Source organism: Phyllostomus hastatus, unplaced genomic scaffold (assembly GCF_019186645.2).
Source record: "Phyllostomus hastatus isolate PE091 unplaced genomic scaffold, TTU_PhHast_1.1 phas_scaffold_182, whole genome shotgun sequence".
Taxonomy (NCBI): Eukaryota; Metazoa; Chordata; class Mammalia; order Chiroptera; family Phyllostomidae; genus Phyllostomus; species Phyllostomus hastatus.
In genome coordinates, this window is record NW_025334013.1 from 26,840,913 (window position 1) to 26,856,861 (window position 15,949).

The window sequence follows — 15,949 nt, forward strand, 5'->3', positions numbered from 1 at the left end:
CAGTCCTGATTCCCCATGGGAAAACAGATCTGTGGGCATGGCTCCTGTATGCTGATTCACTCCCTGTCAGTTTTCCAAATCAGGGGCTGGGCTATATTCACCATACCATGTGGAGTGGTTCCTTATATTCCAATATTTAAAAATTCTGATGCCTATCTTTTTAAGTAAAAACGGTATGTACACTGTTGGGTAGGACAGATAATAAACAAAGGCAGGAAGGGGTGGGAGACATGTCTCACCCATTTACTCAGCAGTCCTGTGCCTGGTCGGATAAGATTTCCAAGTGGTCTGAAAATAACAAGCAAAACTATAATAGCACAGGAAGAGGGGAGCTCTTGAAATTCTGTTTCCACTAGCTGGGAAAGAAAGTCTTTGAAACTATGTATTAATCCTAAGGTCTGGAGAGGGGGGGAGGAGGGGGAACCTAGAGGCCGGCTACAGACATAAAACTCCTGAAGTCCTAATAGTTGGGGCACTCAGATTAGCTGGGTACCTCTTGCAGATTCAGGCTCAAGTGTATAAAAAACTTCAACCTTATTTCCAGTATACATGGGACACTCAGACTAGCTGAGGGCCTGCTTGCTGCTTCGTGCTCAAGTGCATTTCATAAATAAACTTGCTATCTCACTCCCACCATAGGTGTTGTCTCTCACTTGATTTCCTCTCTTGCAAGGAAGGCAAGAACTGAGGATGGGAGCCCCCGACTCAGGTGTCCCTGGTAGCATACACCTGCCTTTTTGTGGAGAGCACACACAGCCTGCCCTAAGTGACCAAAACATGTTTAGCAGAATTGAGTGATCAAAATAGCATGTGTTCCCTGACCAGTATGGCTCAGTTGGTTGGGTGAAATCGAGCAAAGAGAAAGGTCACCGGTTTGATTCCTGGTCAGGGCACATGCCTGGCTGGGGTGCGAGTTTGGTTCCAGATCGAGACATATATGAGAGGCAACTCCCCCTCTCTTTCTCCCTCCCATCCCCTTTCTCTAAAAATAAGTAAAAAAAAATTAGAAAACAAACAAAAAACACATGTGTTTATCAGAGCTGTCCTATAAACAACATGTGCTTATCAGAACTAAGCAAAACATGTTTACTATGAACTGACCAACACGACATGTATTTATTGAAACCAAACACAACATGGGTCAAAACAACATGACGCTGCAGCTTGAGGGGCATGAAAGCAGGAGACTCCAAGAACAGCCTGAGACAGCCAATACCCCGAAGCTGATAGATACCCACAGGCTGCCCCTCTCTGTGTTCTGGAGGATACCACTGACATACTGCTCCTGACTCCACCTTGCAAGACATTGACTTCCCAGCTGTCTTCAGGATCTCATCTCTGATCTGGATTCTTGGAACTCAGGTTTGTTTTCCCCCAATTCTGCTGCATGATACTGTTACTGATTGTTTCTGAGTGTTATCGCTATTGACTGATTGCTATTGATTGAGATTGAACCTGAATCAATAAAAGTTGAGTAAATAGTACAAGAGGGGACCCCCCAAATCCCTGAATTTATTTATAAAAATTGTGTATTTACTCTGACATGTTTAAACTTCAGTCACCTTCAAAGTACTCTTCCCCATTTGATGCAGTACAACTATTGAGATTCTTTTCCCCACTGCTCAAAAACAGTTTTTGAACTCTTTAATTTTGATGCCTTTTAGTTCTTCTGCTGGTTTTTGTTTCACCTCATCCCCAATGGCAAAAGGTTTCCATTTGAGGAGTTTTTTCATCCAGGGAAACAACAACAACAAAATGTCACTCAGGGTGAGATCAGGTGAACGGGGCAGAGGTGGGGGGCGGGAGGCAAGGGTGTCATGCTGTTTTAGGTCAAAAACTGCTGAACACACAGTATGGTGTGGGCAGGTGTGTGCGCAAATCACCCACTGTGAAATGGGAAATGTGTTAAAAGAGTCTTCAAAGAAATTCACTGATGCAGAACACAGCCTCTCACAATACCACCAGCTAGTACATTGATACAGATGGGTTCTTAGCTCACTCACCTGGTGTGGGGGAAGCCTGTATTTGTCATGAATGTATGTTTGTGGTATAATCTTTCCTGTAAGTCAGCTGGGCAACTGCTCAGCTCTCTGCCTCCTGAGCAGCCCAGCACCAAGGAACAGACAAGAGTCAAACACAGTAACTGTGCGTATTCACTCAGCTTTTATTGAGTGCAGGTTCACTCTAAGTAGAACATCAACATACATTAATATCCTGCTCACACTCTAACATTCTAAGAGAAATATAACATACACACACAGCAGTCAATGGGGGAAAGTGAACCTGAGTCCCAGAGTCTCAGTCTGCAGGTCTGGGAGACGGCTGGTGGGCAAGGGAGTTGTCAGCATCTGGCAAGGAAGGGTCCCAGCAGCCAGGTGGGCAGCAGGGCAGATGAAGTCTTCAGTCCCGCAGGGCAGAGACTCTGGCGGCCAATGCCAAGGGAGATCACCCTGGCATGGGGCAGGCAGTGGTCTGCAACTTGCCTCAGTTACACCTGGAAAGTGTTGTATGCCACTCTTTTGGGTCTTTTTAATGTCTTGGCACCCCTGATGCCAAGAGGGGAATTTATCCAGGAGCCTGTGGGTGGTACATTGCTGTTCTGCTTGACACCCCTGATGGCAAGTCTGGAATTTCCCCAGGAGCCTCTTTATGGGTGGTCCCACTCTGCAGACATGGCTATTCTGATCACATGTGCAGATATCTTAGGTGTGTCTCCTTACCAGATGTCTGCTCTGACTTAGGTAGTTTCCCTCTTGAACCAAAGTGTCATGGCTGACTGATGGCCATTTTGGTTGACATGAGTGACTCCACTTTGCTTTATAAACTTTATGCTATCTTTATGGGACCAGTGCCATTTTATTGGTCCTGCTCTGCACAGTACTACAAGGGGCCTGGCCTCCAAAAGATAATTTCGGTTTTGAGGGGGTCCTCCCTCATATAGTCATCCTTGTTGGACCATTGTTATTCCTTAGTCCCAGTGTTGTTTGTAGGGCTGGTGGCTGTATGAGCAGTCTCGCACCTTCCGCTTGTGACTAAGGTTGTAGGCTGCCTTATAGGAAAGACTACAGTGTGGCTACTTGTATGGCCACAGTATCGCTAGCAACACTTTAAAAAATGAGCATGCCTCTGAGGCAGTCCCACAGATACCAACCCAGGAATCTCCCGGAAAAAGAGATGGATGAATCTGAGGTTTTCCGGAAACGAGTTCCAAGGGTCTTATGGGAAATGTAGTCTTGGATGGATCTAGCCTGTACCCCTGGGGAGCCTGGGAACTCTAGCTGGGCAGTTACTTCCGCACACGCGCAATGGGACGGTAGCCAGTAGTCTGTATGTAATTATTCAACTTGTGTCCTATGTGGGCGTTGTTCCCGAGTCTCTGGGTGATAGATTTCTGTACACCGAGCTGACTTTGAGCCAGAGCTGGGAGCTTGGCGGTGAAAGGCTGACAGGTATGAGTGCGGGGCCAAGGGAAGGACGGAGAGAAAGACGGAGTCTGGTTTATTGGCTTAAACAACCGAAGATTAAATTTAACAAACTGCACCTTTGGTGACTTTGTTTTGGGTTGTGGGTCCTTTCCAATTCCGCAGCAGTTCAGAGAGAGCAGACGCCGGGCTCCGACTGCCATTCAGTGGGCTCCTAGATCCCGGCTGGGTCTGGGGCAGGCTCAGTGTGCATTCCTGCCTTCGTAGTCAAAGGTCACTGTGTAGGAGTTTGTGCACCAAACCGTACCTTTCTGGTTCCAAGAGCACCGTTGGCCTTACCAGAGCCTGCAGCAGGCAATGTTAAACCATTTCAAGGGATCTGAGAAGAAAGTATTTCTGAAACTGCCATGCTGTTTTTTTAAGGTATTCTCACAACCATCACCTGAAGTCACTGTTAAGATCTTCATTTTATATATGAAATAACTGAAGCTGAGAGAGATAAAGTTACTTGGCTGAACTCACATAGCTTAGTAGGTAGACGAGCTGAGATTAAAATCCAGATGAGTTTTCTCCAAATTTCATCCTTTTTTGGAAGATAGCACCCTGCAAAAAAACAAATAGTTTGATTTATTTTTCTTTTGAAATATTTGAGCAGTGAACTCTGAGTAAATATGAATTTGTCAGAATTTTTTTAAGGGTCACTAGGTGAATCTGCAGGTCTTCCAGTGAAGTTTGTGTAAATAAAACTGAGTCCCTCTTGAACATTTTAGCCTTTCTAGGGCCCCAGTAGTGCTGGTTGGAATTTGAAAAGGATTGCAGCCATAGGGAGACTGCACCCATAGGAGATGATGAATTTCTGGGGGCAGTGCAGATTTGGAGTCTAAACTGAAGGCTCCAGCTTAAAAAAAAATAGTTCCTGGTTCTCTGGGTCTAGCCCTCACAATACAGTCAACCTAATTTGAGGTATCTTACTCCAGTTTCAGATCAGAGACCACAGGTTCAGAGGAAGGAATGATTTCCAGAGATACCGAGCTTCAGAGACCAGGCTTTTAGTGAGTCTTTTAACTCATTCATTATTGTTTTTTTTTTTAGGATAAATTTCTGGGAAAAAAACCTGTCACTTGGTTCCAAGGCTAACAACTTTCTGTAAGATCAGTAGGACAGAAATGTACAACATCCATATATTCGCAACAAGCACGAGTAGAGACCCATGCTTTTAAAATAGGGGCTTTTCTGACTTGCTAGAAACATTCTCCCACTAGGTGGGATTCTCCGAGGCTGTAGTGTGGGTGCTTCTGCTGTGACAGAGCAGGGTCCTACATTGCAGTCCTGGTTTTTCATGTCCCTCTCTTCTTTTCCCATTTTTATTGTCAGAGATATCCATGCAAGAGTTGTAGAAAATGATCAACTTCCAGGTAAGGCATGTATTTATTCACTCATTTAAATCTCCCAAAAATCCACATAAAAAGGAAATGTATAGTCAGGGAAAATGTAGATTGAATGGATTGAGTCTAAAAGGAAATTTAGAATATGATTCAGCTGATACTCAGGTCATAGGGTCTGCACATAGTTGAAATAAATTTGAGCTGCATTTGTGTACCCAATATTTCTGGTGGTCACAGAAAATGGATAACCAACCAGTTAAAATATTGGCATTGTCTGTGAGGATAAAGCAAAATAGTTCCCCGGGTTTATCTGTGGTCAACATAACATCAGATTTCCTATGCCTTTCTTAGAGTGTTCCCTGCAGTAAACAGAGAACACGGTGCCGAGCAGCGCTGCATACACCCTCTTAATGTTCATCTGGAGAAAGAAGGAAGAGGTACCTTGTATGTTTTCAGGGTCTGCGGCTATTCTGGAGCATTTTCTCTTCCATGTGCACTTTAAAATCAGGTTGTCAGGGTCATTAAAGGAGTATGTGACTGCATTACACTTTTAGGTTACTTTGGAGAGAATTAATGACTTTTCAATAATGAGCCTTTCATTCATTTAATTTTTCTGATAGGGCCTTCATTATAGTTTTATAGTTTTATTATTGTAATTCTTGGACAATTTTTGTAATGTTCATTCTTACATGTGGTTCAAGTTGCTATTGAGAATGAAATAGATATTTTCATTATATTTTCGTATTGGTTATTCTCTTATACAGGAAAGTATGGATTAATGTGTTTGGCTTTAGAGTCACATTCTGCTTTATGACCGAGAACTGTGTCAGTAGGTGATTTTATCATTGTGCGAACATCATATAGTATGTGCTTACACAAACCTGGATGGTATAGCCTAGTACACATGCAGGCTAGGTGATATAGCTTATTGCTGCTATGCTACAAGTCTGTACAGCATATTACTGAGTAAAACAACACGAGATTAAACTAAGCACAAGAGAAAATGATTCAACCAAGAAACACTCTAAATGTGAAATGTGTTGGGCTGCTGCTGGCATCACATAGCAACTGTTTTTCAGAAAACATTTTTTTAAATAAGTACAAAGAGTACACTCCAAAATGACAACAAAAAGTATAGTAAATACATAAACCAGTAACATAGTAGTTTATTATCATTATCAAGTGTTACGTACTATACATAATTATATGTGCTATATTTTTATATGACTAGTAGCACAATTGGTTTGTTTACACCAGCATCATCACAAATGTGTGAGTAATGTGTTGCACCATGGGGTTATGACAGCTGCAACATCACTAGGTGATAGGAATTTTTTAGCTTTTTTATAATCTTATGGGATCACTGTTGTCTTTGTGGTCAGTCACTGATGGAAACATCATTATGCAGCACAGGACTGTATGTCAGTTTATGGAACTCTTACTAGGAGTTTTTTGTGTTTTTTTTTTTTACCTGAAAAGTAATTTTATTTTTGTTTAACCTTAAACTTGTCAATTGTTTCATTCCTTGAACAGCTTTATCTTGATACCCAGCTACACTCATTGGAAACTTAGTAAAAACTACTTGGTGTCTCCACCTGGAAGTTATAACCATACAACTAAGATGTTTTGAATAAAAGCCTATCCACATGCCAGATAAACTTTAGGAACTCTTATCATCTCTTCTTTTACAGAAACTCTCTCTCCTGGTATAGTTTGACTAAGGGCCAGAAAGCTAACTTCCTTAAATGCGACAAAAGTTTAAGTTTCCCAACTACCACTGTAAATAAGAAATCTTTCTTTCAAATACAAAATCAATTTCCTCAACTGTACAATGAATTATAATTTAATGGTTTTTCTCTTACTTCACTTCAAACAGCGACCTATACATCTGTTTAAGCAATAATAAATTTCTTCCTAGTTTTGTCAGAATAAAAAAAAAATCAAATGCGTCAGAGATACTACTAAAAATATTTCACCTATCAAATATATGGCCTGTGCATTGAAACACAAATTTTTCCAATTAATTTTCAAAACTTATAGAACCTCTATTTTATAAATTATCAATCTTTGAAATAATTTGAATGAATGCTTTAACAAAAACTAATTCATAAGTCCCTATTATAATCATCAGTTTTAACAAGTCTCCTAAATATATTCTACATCAGTTTTCTTGATTATTAGATGTCAATAATATGGACATATTTTTGATATAACAGAACATTTAATTACATCAGTTTCCCTTCAGCACACAAGTCATTTGATGATGATCACATTGGCCATTTCCATTGGTTGGCAGGAAATGCTCCCAAGGTTTCCATTGTATCATTTTTCTGGCCAGACTTAGTTCATTTTCAGCCTGAAGAATCACCTCTTCTATTTGGCCACCCTGAAGTTGGTCTTCTAATTTTTTAACATCTGGTTCCGCTTTAACCATATTCAGCCTCTCATTTGTAATCTGTTCTGTGTACTTTCTATATGATGTATTTTTAGGGATTTGCTCAAGAACATCAAGAATTTTTGTGTACAATACTCTTAGCCTCTCGTGTGGACTTTCACATACCACCAACCCCACAAGGCCAGTAGTCTTCTTCAGCAAGCCCGCCATGACAGCGCCGAAGAGAGGAGTACGAGAAGCCCCACGAGGAGGTTTTTAGTTGATTCCTAGATTTTACAGTTAGACGGTCATACGCTCTTCAAGTGGAGTTTGTCTCTGACTTCTCTCTCTCTCTCTAAATATATATATATATATCCATTTTTTGTCTTATTGCAAGGGACAGGACTTCTAGTAATTATAATTTTGAATGCAATTGCTAGCCAAAATCTTTTTGTTCCATTTTTAATGGAGATGCTTGCAGTGTTTCACTGTTCCGTCTTGTATTCTGATAGTTGTTTTTTGTTTTTGTTTTTAATCAAGTTAAGGATTTTTAGCTTGTGAAAATTATTTTCATAAATTGAGAACTTTTTTTATCACATCCTTTTTAAATACCTCTCAGTAAAATTATATATATTTATCTTATCTAGTATAGCAGTTTAGAGAATTTCTGTTACATTTCCCAATACTGAACTATGTATGTATTCCTGGGATAAACTATACTGAGTCTCTTAACTATTTAAAAGACCAGGTAGTAAATATTTTAGGCTTGAAGGCCATATAGCCTATGGAAACTGCCCAACTCTGCCCTTGTAGCTGAGGTAAATAAATATAACCACACTCCAGTAACATTTAATTTACAAAAATAGGAGGCCAGCCCATGTGTTGTGGTCTGCTGACTCCTGCTGTTCCCTGCTTTTTATGGTCTTAGCCATCTCTTTGTGATAGACATGTAGCTACATGCCTTTTTAGTTTCAGTTTAAGTTAATTAAACGTGACTTTGGCTTTATGGTTGAAAGGATAAATTATATCATGTTAACAAAAATCCACATCTTCCTATTTTATTATGCTTACATGAGTCTGGTATGTTAACCTTACAGCTCCTGTAACATCTTATTGCACTTACATGTGTGCTTTGTATTGTCTAATAGATTGTGAGATCTCCGAGGGCAGTAATAATTTTATTCTGTTTCGCAATACTAGTGCAGTATCTGGCCCTCATTGCAAATTTTATGAGTGAAGAATATATAAGCAATATTTTAAAATAATGTTATTGAGATATAATTTGCATATTACAAATTGACCTGTTTTAAAGTATATACAATTCACTGGTTTTTGTTTACCCATGGAATTGTGAAACTATCACCACTACCTAATTTAAGAACATTTTGTTACCCTCAAAAGAAACCTCATACCTATTCCTTCCTTCCCCCAGCCCTAATTTACTTACTGTTTCTATGGATTTGCCTATCCTGAACATTTTATACAAATGGAATCATGCAATATGTGATCATTTGTAATTGACTTCTTTCACCCAGTACAATATTTACATCTATGTTGTAGATACCTTTTTATTGCTGAGCAATATTGCATCATGTGCAATTCCATCCAGTAGTTGATGGATACTCATATTGGTTTCACTTTTTGGCTATTTAATAATTCTTCTGTGAACATTGTGCACAGGTTTTTGTGTGGGCTTGTATTTTCAATTCTCTTGGGTGTACACCTGTGAGGAGTTAATTGTTGGATCATGTAGTAACTCTGTGTTTAACATTTTGTGGAACTGACAAACTGTTTTCCTTAGTTGCTGCACAGTTGTACAATCCCACCAGCTATGTATGACAATTCCAGTTTCTCCACGTCCTCGCTAACGTTTGTCATTGTCTGTCTTTAATTTTGGCCATCCTAGTGAGTTTGAAGTGATACCTCGTTGTAGCTTTGGTTTGCATTTTACTAATGACTAATGATGTTGAGCATCTTTTCATGTGCTTACGGACTACATATGTCTTTGGAGAAGTGTCTGTTCAAATCCTTTGGCTATTTTTCAATTTGGTTGTCTATTATGTTATAAGCATTCTTTTTATATTCTAGATACAAATCTCTTATCAGGTATATGATTTGCAAGTATTTCCTCCCATTCTGTGTTGTCTTTTCAGTTTCTGGATGGTGTCCTTTGAAACATGAAATTTTTAAATTTTGATGAATTTCAATTTACCTATTTTTTTATTTTGTCACTTATACTTTTTCTGTCATATTTAAGAAACCACGGCTAATCCCAGGTCACAAAGACGTACTCCTAGGTTTTATTCTAGGAATTTTTAGTCTTAGCTCATTCATTTAGGTCTCTCACCCATTTTTCATTTATTTTTGTATATGATGTGAGGTGTGTGGGGGAAGGGAGTCCAGCTTCATTCTTTTGCATGTGGATATCTGGTTGTCCCAACACCATTTGTTAAAAAGAATATACTTCCCCCCATTGAATTGTCCTGGCAGTAGTGGAATATTTAAATATGATTTTTGTTTCTATCATAGAGTCTATTTCTGAATCAAACATGCAGTAATCTATCATACATAACTTTTTGAAAACAGTGAACATGATATGACCATAAGAGGCTGACATGATTCTCTTGCAAGTCTCCAAGTGATTCACACTTTAGTTTGAAGATCAATGTGCTGTTACAGGGATCATTGACATTCCAGGATGTGGCTGTGGACTTCACCTCAGAGGAGTGGCAGCTGCTTGACTGTGATCAGAGAACCTTGTATTGGGATGTGATGTTGGAGAACTTTAGAAACCTCATCTCATTGGGTAAGGACAGTGGGTGGAGACTTTTGTTGTAACTCAGTGTGTTAATAGTGCACTTCCTTGAAGACTTGTGAAAGCTGTGAACGTTGAAGCTTTAGTAAGTTGGGCCCTGAATCTTAGTGATCAAAGATTCTTCATCTTCCGTGAGGGCCAGAGAGTCTGTTTATGCTTCTACTTCCCACATGGAGGAGAAGAGTCTTTCTGTTCTAAACATAGTCGTCCTTTCAGGCCCCGAGACTCAAGGAGGCAGACCTGAGTCGTTTGTCCCTAGCACCTCGTTCCCAGTTCTGTGTTGTTTCCCTTGAACAGGGGCTCCAGTTACCAAACCAAAAGCGGTCTTCAAGGTGGAGCAAGGACCAGAGCTGCAGGTGGTGGAGGGAGAGAGCCCACACAGGAGCCACCTGGGTGAGTGAGAGAAATCCAGGTGGATGAGAGTCTTTGGAATTGGTCAGTGAGGGACAGGCATCTTTGAAATACTTTTCAGGAAGCATCTCTTGAAAGCCACACACTTTTGGAAGTGACTGGTACACTTGACATACTATCATCAGATCCCCAAATGCACCTTCACTTTCACTCCCCACAGAGCTGCTCTTTCCCTTTGCTCACCTCTGTGTGAAGGAGAGTCCCTCTCCTCTGTACCCTGCCTTCTCGCACTGCCTGCTGCATCTGGGTCCTTGCTTTGTTCTCTTAATTCCTGAAATCCTCCTCCTCCTTCCCTCCCCAATGTGATCACAGAGCTTTTCCATACGTCTAAATCTCAGTGTCGTCAGATTGTGTGGATTTGAAGTCTTAGTCCACCAATCACTGTCTAGCCTAATTACTCCGTAGCACATTTTTACTTACAAAATAGGGACAATATTCATCTTTATCTCAGGTTTCCTTGTAAAGGTTATATGAGTTAATTCATGCGAAGCCCGTCAAATAGTTGGCAGATAGTCAGTGTTCAGCATATGTTAGTTATTTTTATTTCAGAACTTTTAGTTACATCATGCTCTTTCTAATTATTTTCCTTAAAAAAAAATCACTTTTTGTCTTGCATCAGACATCCCACCTGTGTACCCCTCCTTGCCCATCTTTAGCCTCACTGATGACCTGAGGTATCTGTCTGCCTTAGAGTTCATTTTTCTGCTTCATTTGGTAATTTGATTGTTGTTGGAAATTCTCCTCCGACTCCTTTGAGTTGGTTCCTTGCTAATACGCCCTCGCCCGTACTGCTTACTCATCTTTTGCTTCTTGGCTTCCCTTTTACCTTCTGAACTTTTCTCCGCAGTAAGTCCCTCAAAAGCTTTGTCACTAAAGACTAAAGTTATTTGTTTTATGCCCTCTTTTGCCTCACCAACTTTCTGTTCCCCCTACTTTTACCCCACCTGGCTTTCTAGTCTCAGTTTTTTCGTAGTCACTGATATCCTTCAAGTTCACATTATCTTTATATTACAGTGAAGAATAATGAGTGGCCTGCTGCTTTGCCACCTCAAAATCACCCTGGTAGGCAGTTTGGTTTTTTTCTTCTCAAGAATTTCTTCTTAAGTACTGTTGTGACTTAATTGCCTATGATTTCAACTATTAGTTTATCCAAGACTGATTCAACATAAAAATTTTCCTTTCCACAGAGTCTGTAAAAGAAGTATGTTTCAAATGATTAAGACACCATTAAATATATTTTAGATTACCTGGGACCTCAACTTCTGACATAAACCAAATGAATCCTAACTCCTGAAATGGTGCCTAGGCTGTTTATATTCCTATATTGTGAATTCTTTCATATTTTCTGGTTTATCTTAGATATTCCTGCAAGGTTTATTCAAATTAATTTTTCTTGTCACTTTCCTGACAAACATAACTTACTCCTTTATACCCTGCATTGTGATATTTAAATGACTTTTAAAGCCCTCTATAATGTGATCCCATTTTATTTATCCAGAATTGTTCTTCTTTTTCTCTATTCCATAGCGATTGGGTTCTTTCACATACTGTACATAATTTTCTTCTCTGCATCAGTCCTTTTGATTCAGGTGGGCTCCACTTAACTAAAACCAGAAGATATTAAATCTGAATTCAGTTTTCCCTTTCGTGGTAACTGCAGCTGAGATTAATTCTACCTTCTTTGAACTCCCACCCCAACTCTAGTGTGGTTCTCTCATAAAAACTTGACAAATACTTATCTTAGATTAAAAAAAATCCCTATGGCTTTTAAGGCATATTTCCTTATGATAACACCCTGAAGAGAAAGACCTGTATCACTTTTCCTGTTACACCATTGTTGAGCACATAATGGCATTCAGTGAACAGTTATTTCATGAACTCACTGTCATAAAGTCAGGCATTATGGGGATTTTCTTATTCTTTCTTTCAACAAAGCCTTTGGTTGTTTCCCGAGAAGCATTCAAAGAAAGTAAGAAAAAGGAAAGAAAAGGAAAAACCATTAACTTTTTCCAAATGTGTAAATTATAGTTGAAAATGCAAAACATATCCATATACAATATAAGTTGATGAGTGCAGAACATTTGCTCAGTGCATGCTAACACTGCAGTTTTCTTGTTAGTTGTCAAAATGTATGATTTAGGAAGTAACAGTGACATGCAGACAAAGTGAAGGTTAAACTTTAAAGTGTGTAAGGATTAGAGAAGTCTCTTTTTGAGGTCGTGGAACAAGGGGGCCTCCCTAAAGATATCTAAGTACTAGATAGGATGAGAGGGGTGAGGGAGGGCAAGTTATAGTAGGGAAGGATTATGAGCAAAAGATTGTGGTTATTTAGAGTCTGAACTCTGGGACAGAGGCTATGTGTTCAGGACTAGAAGAATGCATGCTTAGATACCATGAATGCATTCATTATATTGCACAGTTTGTTCACCAGGCTAATTACCCTGGATTTTTCAGTTAGTTATTATTGGTTGATGTGACACAGGATGCTATTTCCCCTTGACTGAAGTGAGAGAAGATAGAAACACAGTCTCCATACTTAGAACCACTCTGTAAAGACATGTGTATTAATGTCTGTAGCCCACTACACAGCTCCATAAAGAAAGCTCCCTAAAGAAAGCTAAGGCACAGAGCCAGAGGCTAAGGGTTTTGTGCTGAAACTCCACATGGAAGAAATCTCAGAAACAGGGAATTATAATCCTCTCTTCCTGTTTTTTTTTCTTTCTCTATTTTTAATAGAGCAATGAATTTGGAATTTACAGGGTTTTGAGGATGGACATGAAAAAGTGTGACTTTAGGACCAAAGCAGCTTTCTGAGGATTAGTTTGTTAGGCAGTTTGAAAGAGAATTTAAAAACAGTTCTTGTCAAATACAAATATGACAGATTTCATATATAGAAACCCAGCCAGGATAAAAATGACAGCAAGCAGACAGAATCTGTACTGGGGCTAAGGATGACTTGCTCTTGAGTGACCTGTTTGGACATCTGTGTTCCTGGCCTCACAGCTAAGTGCACGGGAGAATGAATCCCAGCTGCAGTAAAGTTGGAGCTCTGTCTGCAGATATGTCTCGGCTGTGGTTTGGATGGGGTTAGAGGACTGGAGATATAAGAATGTTCCTGAAGGGAACTGATACTGTGTCAGGTGATTAAGAGGAAAAAGAGATGCAGATGGGGGAAATAGGGGAGTTATCCTAAAAAGGTAATCTAGAAATTAGGTAGTGAGGACTCTGGTTCTGATCTGCCTCCTGCAAGTCTAGTTTTTCCTCTGATAATTTCTCTTAACCCCCTGGGTCTTTTGTTCCCCTCTTTGCCCTATCCACTGATCAGATCTCTACAGTGGGCTCTCTTCATTGTCTGAGCTGACTGAGCACGCTTGTTGAGCAACCTTTGACTTCGTACCCTAGTCACTGTACCTTGTGCCTATTTTTCAGTCTTTGCAAAAGTCACGCATTAAGCCACCTGTTCTCATTATTGTCATTCATCTGCTCCCATTTCTTCTTTAGAGTTTTATTATTAAAGCTTAGGAGCAAGGCAAATATGGGACTTGTTTCAAAATGAGAGACTAGATTTGAAGTCATATATGTTTCTTCCTGTAACTGTTGACGGAAAAAAATTAACTAGGAATGTCTTGTACTTTTTTTTAGAAGCTGACTGCCCATTTGTTGATGAGTCAGAGAAGCACCAAGAAAGCAAAGACAATTTTTTGAATTCAGTTTTGTTTACATTCAATAAAATTCTGACTATGGAGAGACTCCTTGGTTATAATATGGACACACGTCATATTGGAAAAAATCATATAAATGCAAGAAAAATATTATATAAGTGCAAATCATATGGGAAGAGTTTGCAACCTACTTTAGGCTTACTTAGTTATAACATATATTATAATGGAGAAAACTCTTATCAATGCAAGGACTGTGGGAAAGTCTTCAAAAAAAAATTTCATTTAATTAGACATGAAAAAAATCACACAAGAAGAAAACCGTTTGAATGCAATGACTGTGGGAAAGCCTATAGCAGGAAGGCACACCTTGCAACGCATCAGAAAGTTCATAATGGAGAGAAACCCTTTGTGTGCAGTGACTGTGGGAAAGCCTTTGTACATAAAGCACAGCTTGTGGTGCACCAGAGACTGCACACTGGAGAGAAACCCTATGAATGCAGTCAGTGTGGGAAATCATTCACGTGGAACTCCTCCTTCACTCAACATGTGAAATCTCATACACTGGAGAACTCATTTGAATGTAAGGAATGTGGGAAAACCTTCAGGTATAGTTCATCCCTTTATAAACATTCTCGATTTCATACTGGAGAGAAACCATACCAATGTATCGTATGTGGCAAAGCCTTTGGCAACACATCTGTGCTTGTTACACATCAAAGAATTCACACGGGAGAAAAGCCTTATGGATGTATTGAATGTGGCAAAGCCTTCATCAAGAAGTCTCATCTCCTTAGACATCAGATAACTCATACAGGAGAAAAGCCCTATGAATGTAATAAATGTAGGAAAGCGTTTTCCCAGAAGTCAAATCTTATTGTACATCAGAGAATTCATATGTAGTATTTATTTTATGAATATGAGAAAGCCTTAGATATTAAATAAATCTTACTAAGTAACAGAGATGTCATGTTGAGGAGAAATTGAAGAATTAGAATGAATTTGGAAGAAGTAGGTTTCCATAAAGAGATAATCAATTCCTGTCATGTTCTGGAAGTGATAATAAAGCTTTTACAAGAAAAGATCACAGAAAACATTGAATTATAAATAATAGAACTTGGAAAGTAAGCATAAATTAAATAATTGAGGAATCAGTGAAGACTTCATTTACCATTCCTGAGGGTTTTTTTATTTTTATAACAAATTCTACAATTATGTAAGTGTAAGAATAAACTATATTTATTCATAAAATTAGATGATACCTATTGAATTTCTGCAGTGAATATCGCCATTTTTCCCCCAATCCTAACAATAACATGCAAAGGGGGAAAATGTGGTTTAATATGCAGTATGAAGTTCCGTAATATTTTTATTCATTTGCTGGCACTTTTTAAAAAATAATGTTTTTAAAGATTTTATTTATTTTATTTCTTAGAGAGGGGAGGGAGAGAGAAAGAGAGGGAGAGAAACATCAATGTGTAGTTGCCTCTCATGCATCCTCTACTGGGGACCTGGCCCACAACCCAGGCATGTGCCCTGACTGGGAATAGAACCTTCAATCCTTTGGTTTCACAGTCCAGTGCCCAACCACTGAGTCACACCAGCCAGGGCCATTTGCTGGCACTTTTAGTGGGCATAGTAGTGTGACTTAATCCCAGAGTCTCCTCTTTAATTACAAAACTTGTTATAAAGATGTTTTCTTATGTAAACACCCAAACAAAAATTTAACAAGATAACAATTGATAGGGGGAAGGAGCAATTGTATTCTGTATTACAATAAGCATTTCATTGAGGAAAATATTTAAGTACGTAAATAAAACATTTCCACTCAAACATTTTTTTCATTGGTGTATCTACATAAAATATAGCATAGCTCAAGTAGT

At 39.1% G+C, this 15,949-nt stretch overlaps 1 protein-coding gene and 1 pseudogene across 8 annotated transcripts; one reads left to right on the plus strand and one right to left on the minus strand.

Annotated features, from left to right (window-relative positions):
• Positions 1-3,306: 3,306 nt before the first annotated feature.
• On the plus strand, positions 3,307-15,148 carry ZNF684 (zinc finger protein 684). Of its 8 annotated transcripts, none has more exons than XM_045859672.1 (7): positions 3,307-3,449; positions 4,400-4,474; positions 4,797-4,837; positions 5,159-5,244; positions 9,861-9,987; positions 10,294-10,389; positions 14,050-15,148. In XM_045859672.1, exons 4-7 carry the CDS (start codon positions 5,218-5,220, stop codon positions 14,967-14,969), a joined length of 1,170 nt encoding a protein of 389 aa, XP_045715628.1. In that variant the 5' UTR covers positions 3,307-3,449; positions 4,400-4,474; positions 4,797-4,837; positions 5,159-5,217; the 3' UTR covers positions 14,970-15,148. The 8 variants fall into 8 exon arrangements, with proteins under 8 accessions (XP_045715628.1, XP_045715633.1, XP_045715631.1 ...); XM_045859677.1 differs by having other exon boundaries at positions 9,879-9,987; XM_045859675.1 differs by lacking the exon at positions 5,159-5,244.
• LOC123832144 lies at positions 5,251-7,445 on the minus strand (annotated as a pseudogene).
• Positions 15,149-15,949: the final 801 nt, after the last annotated feature.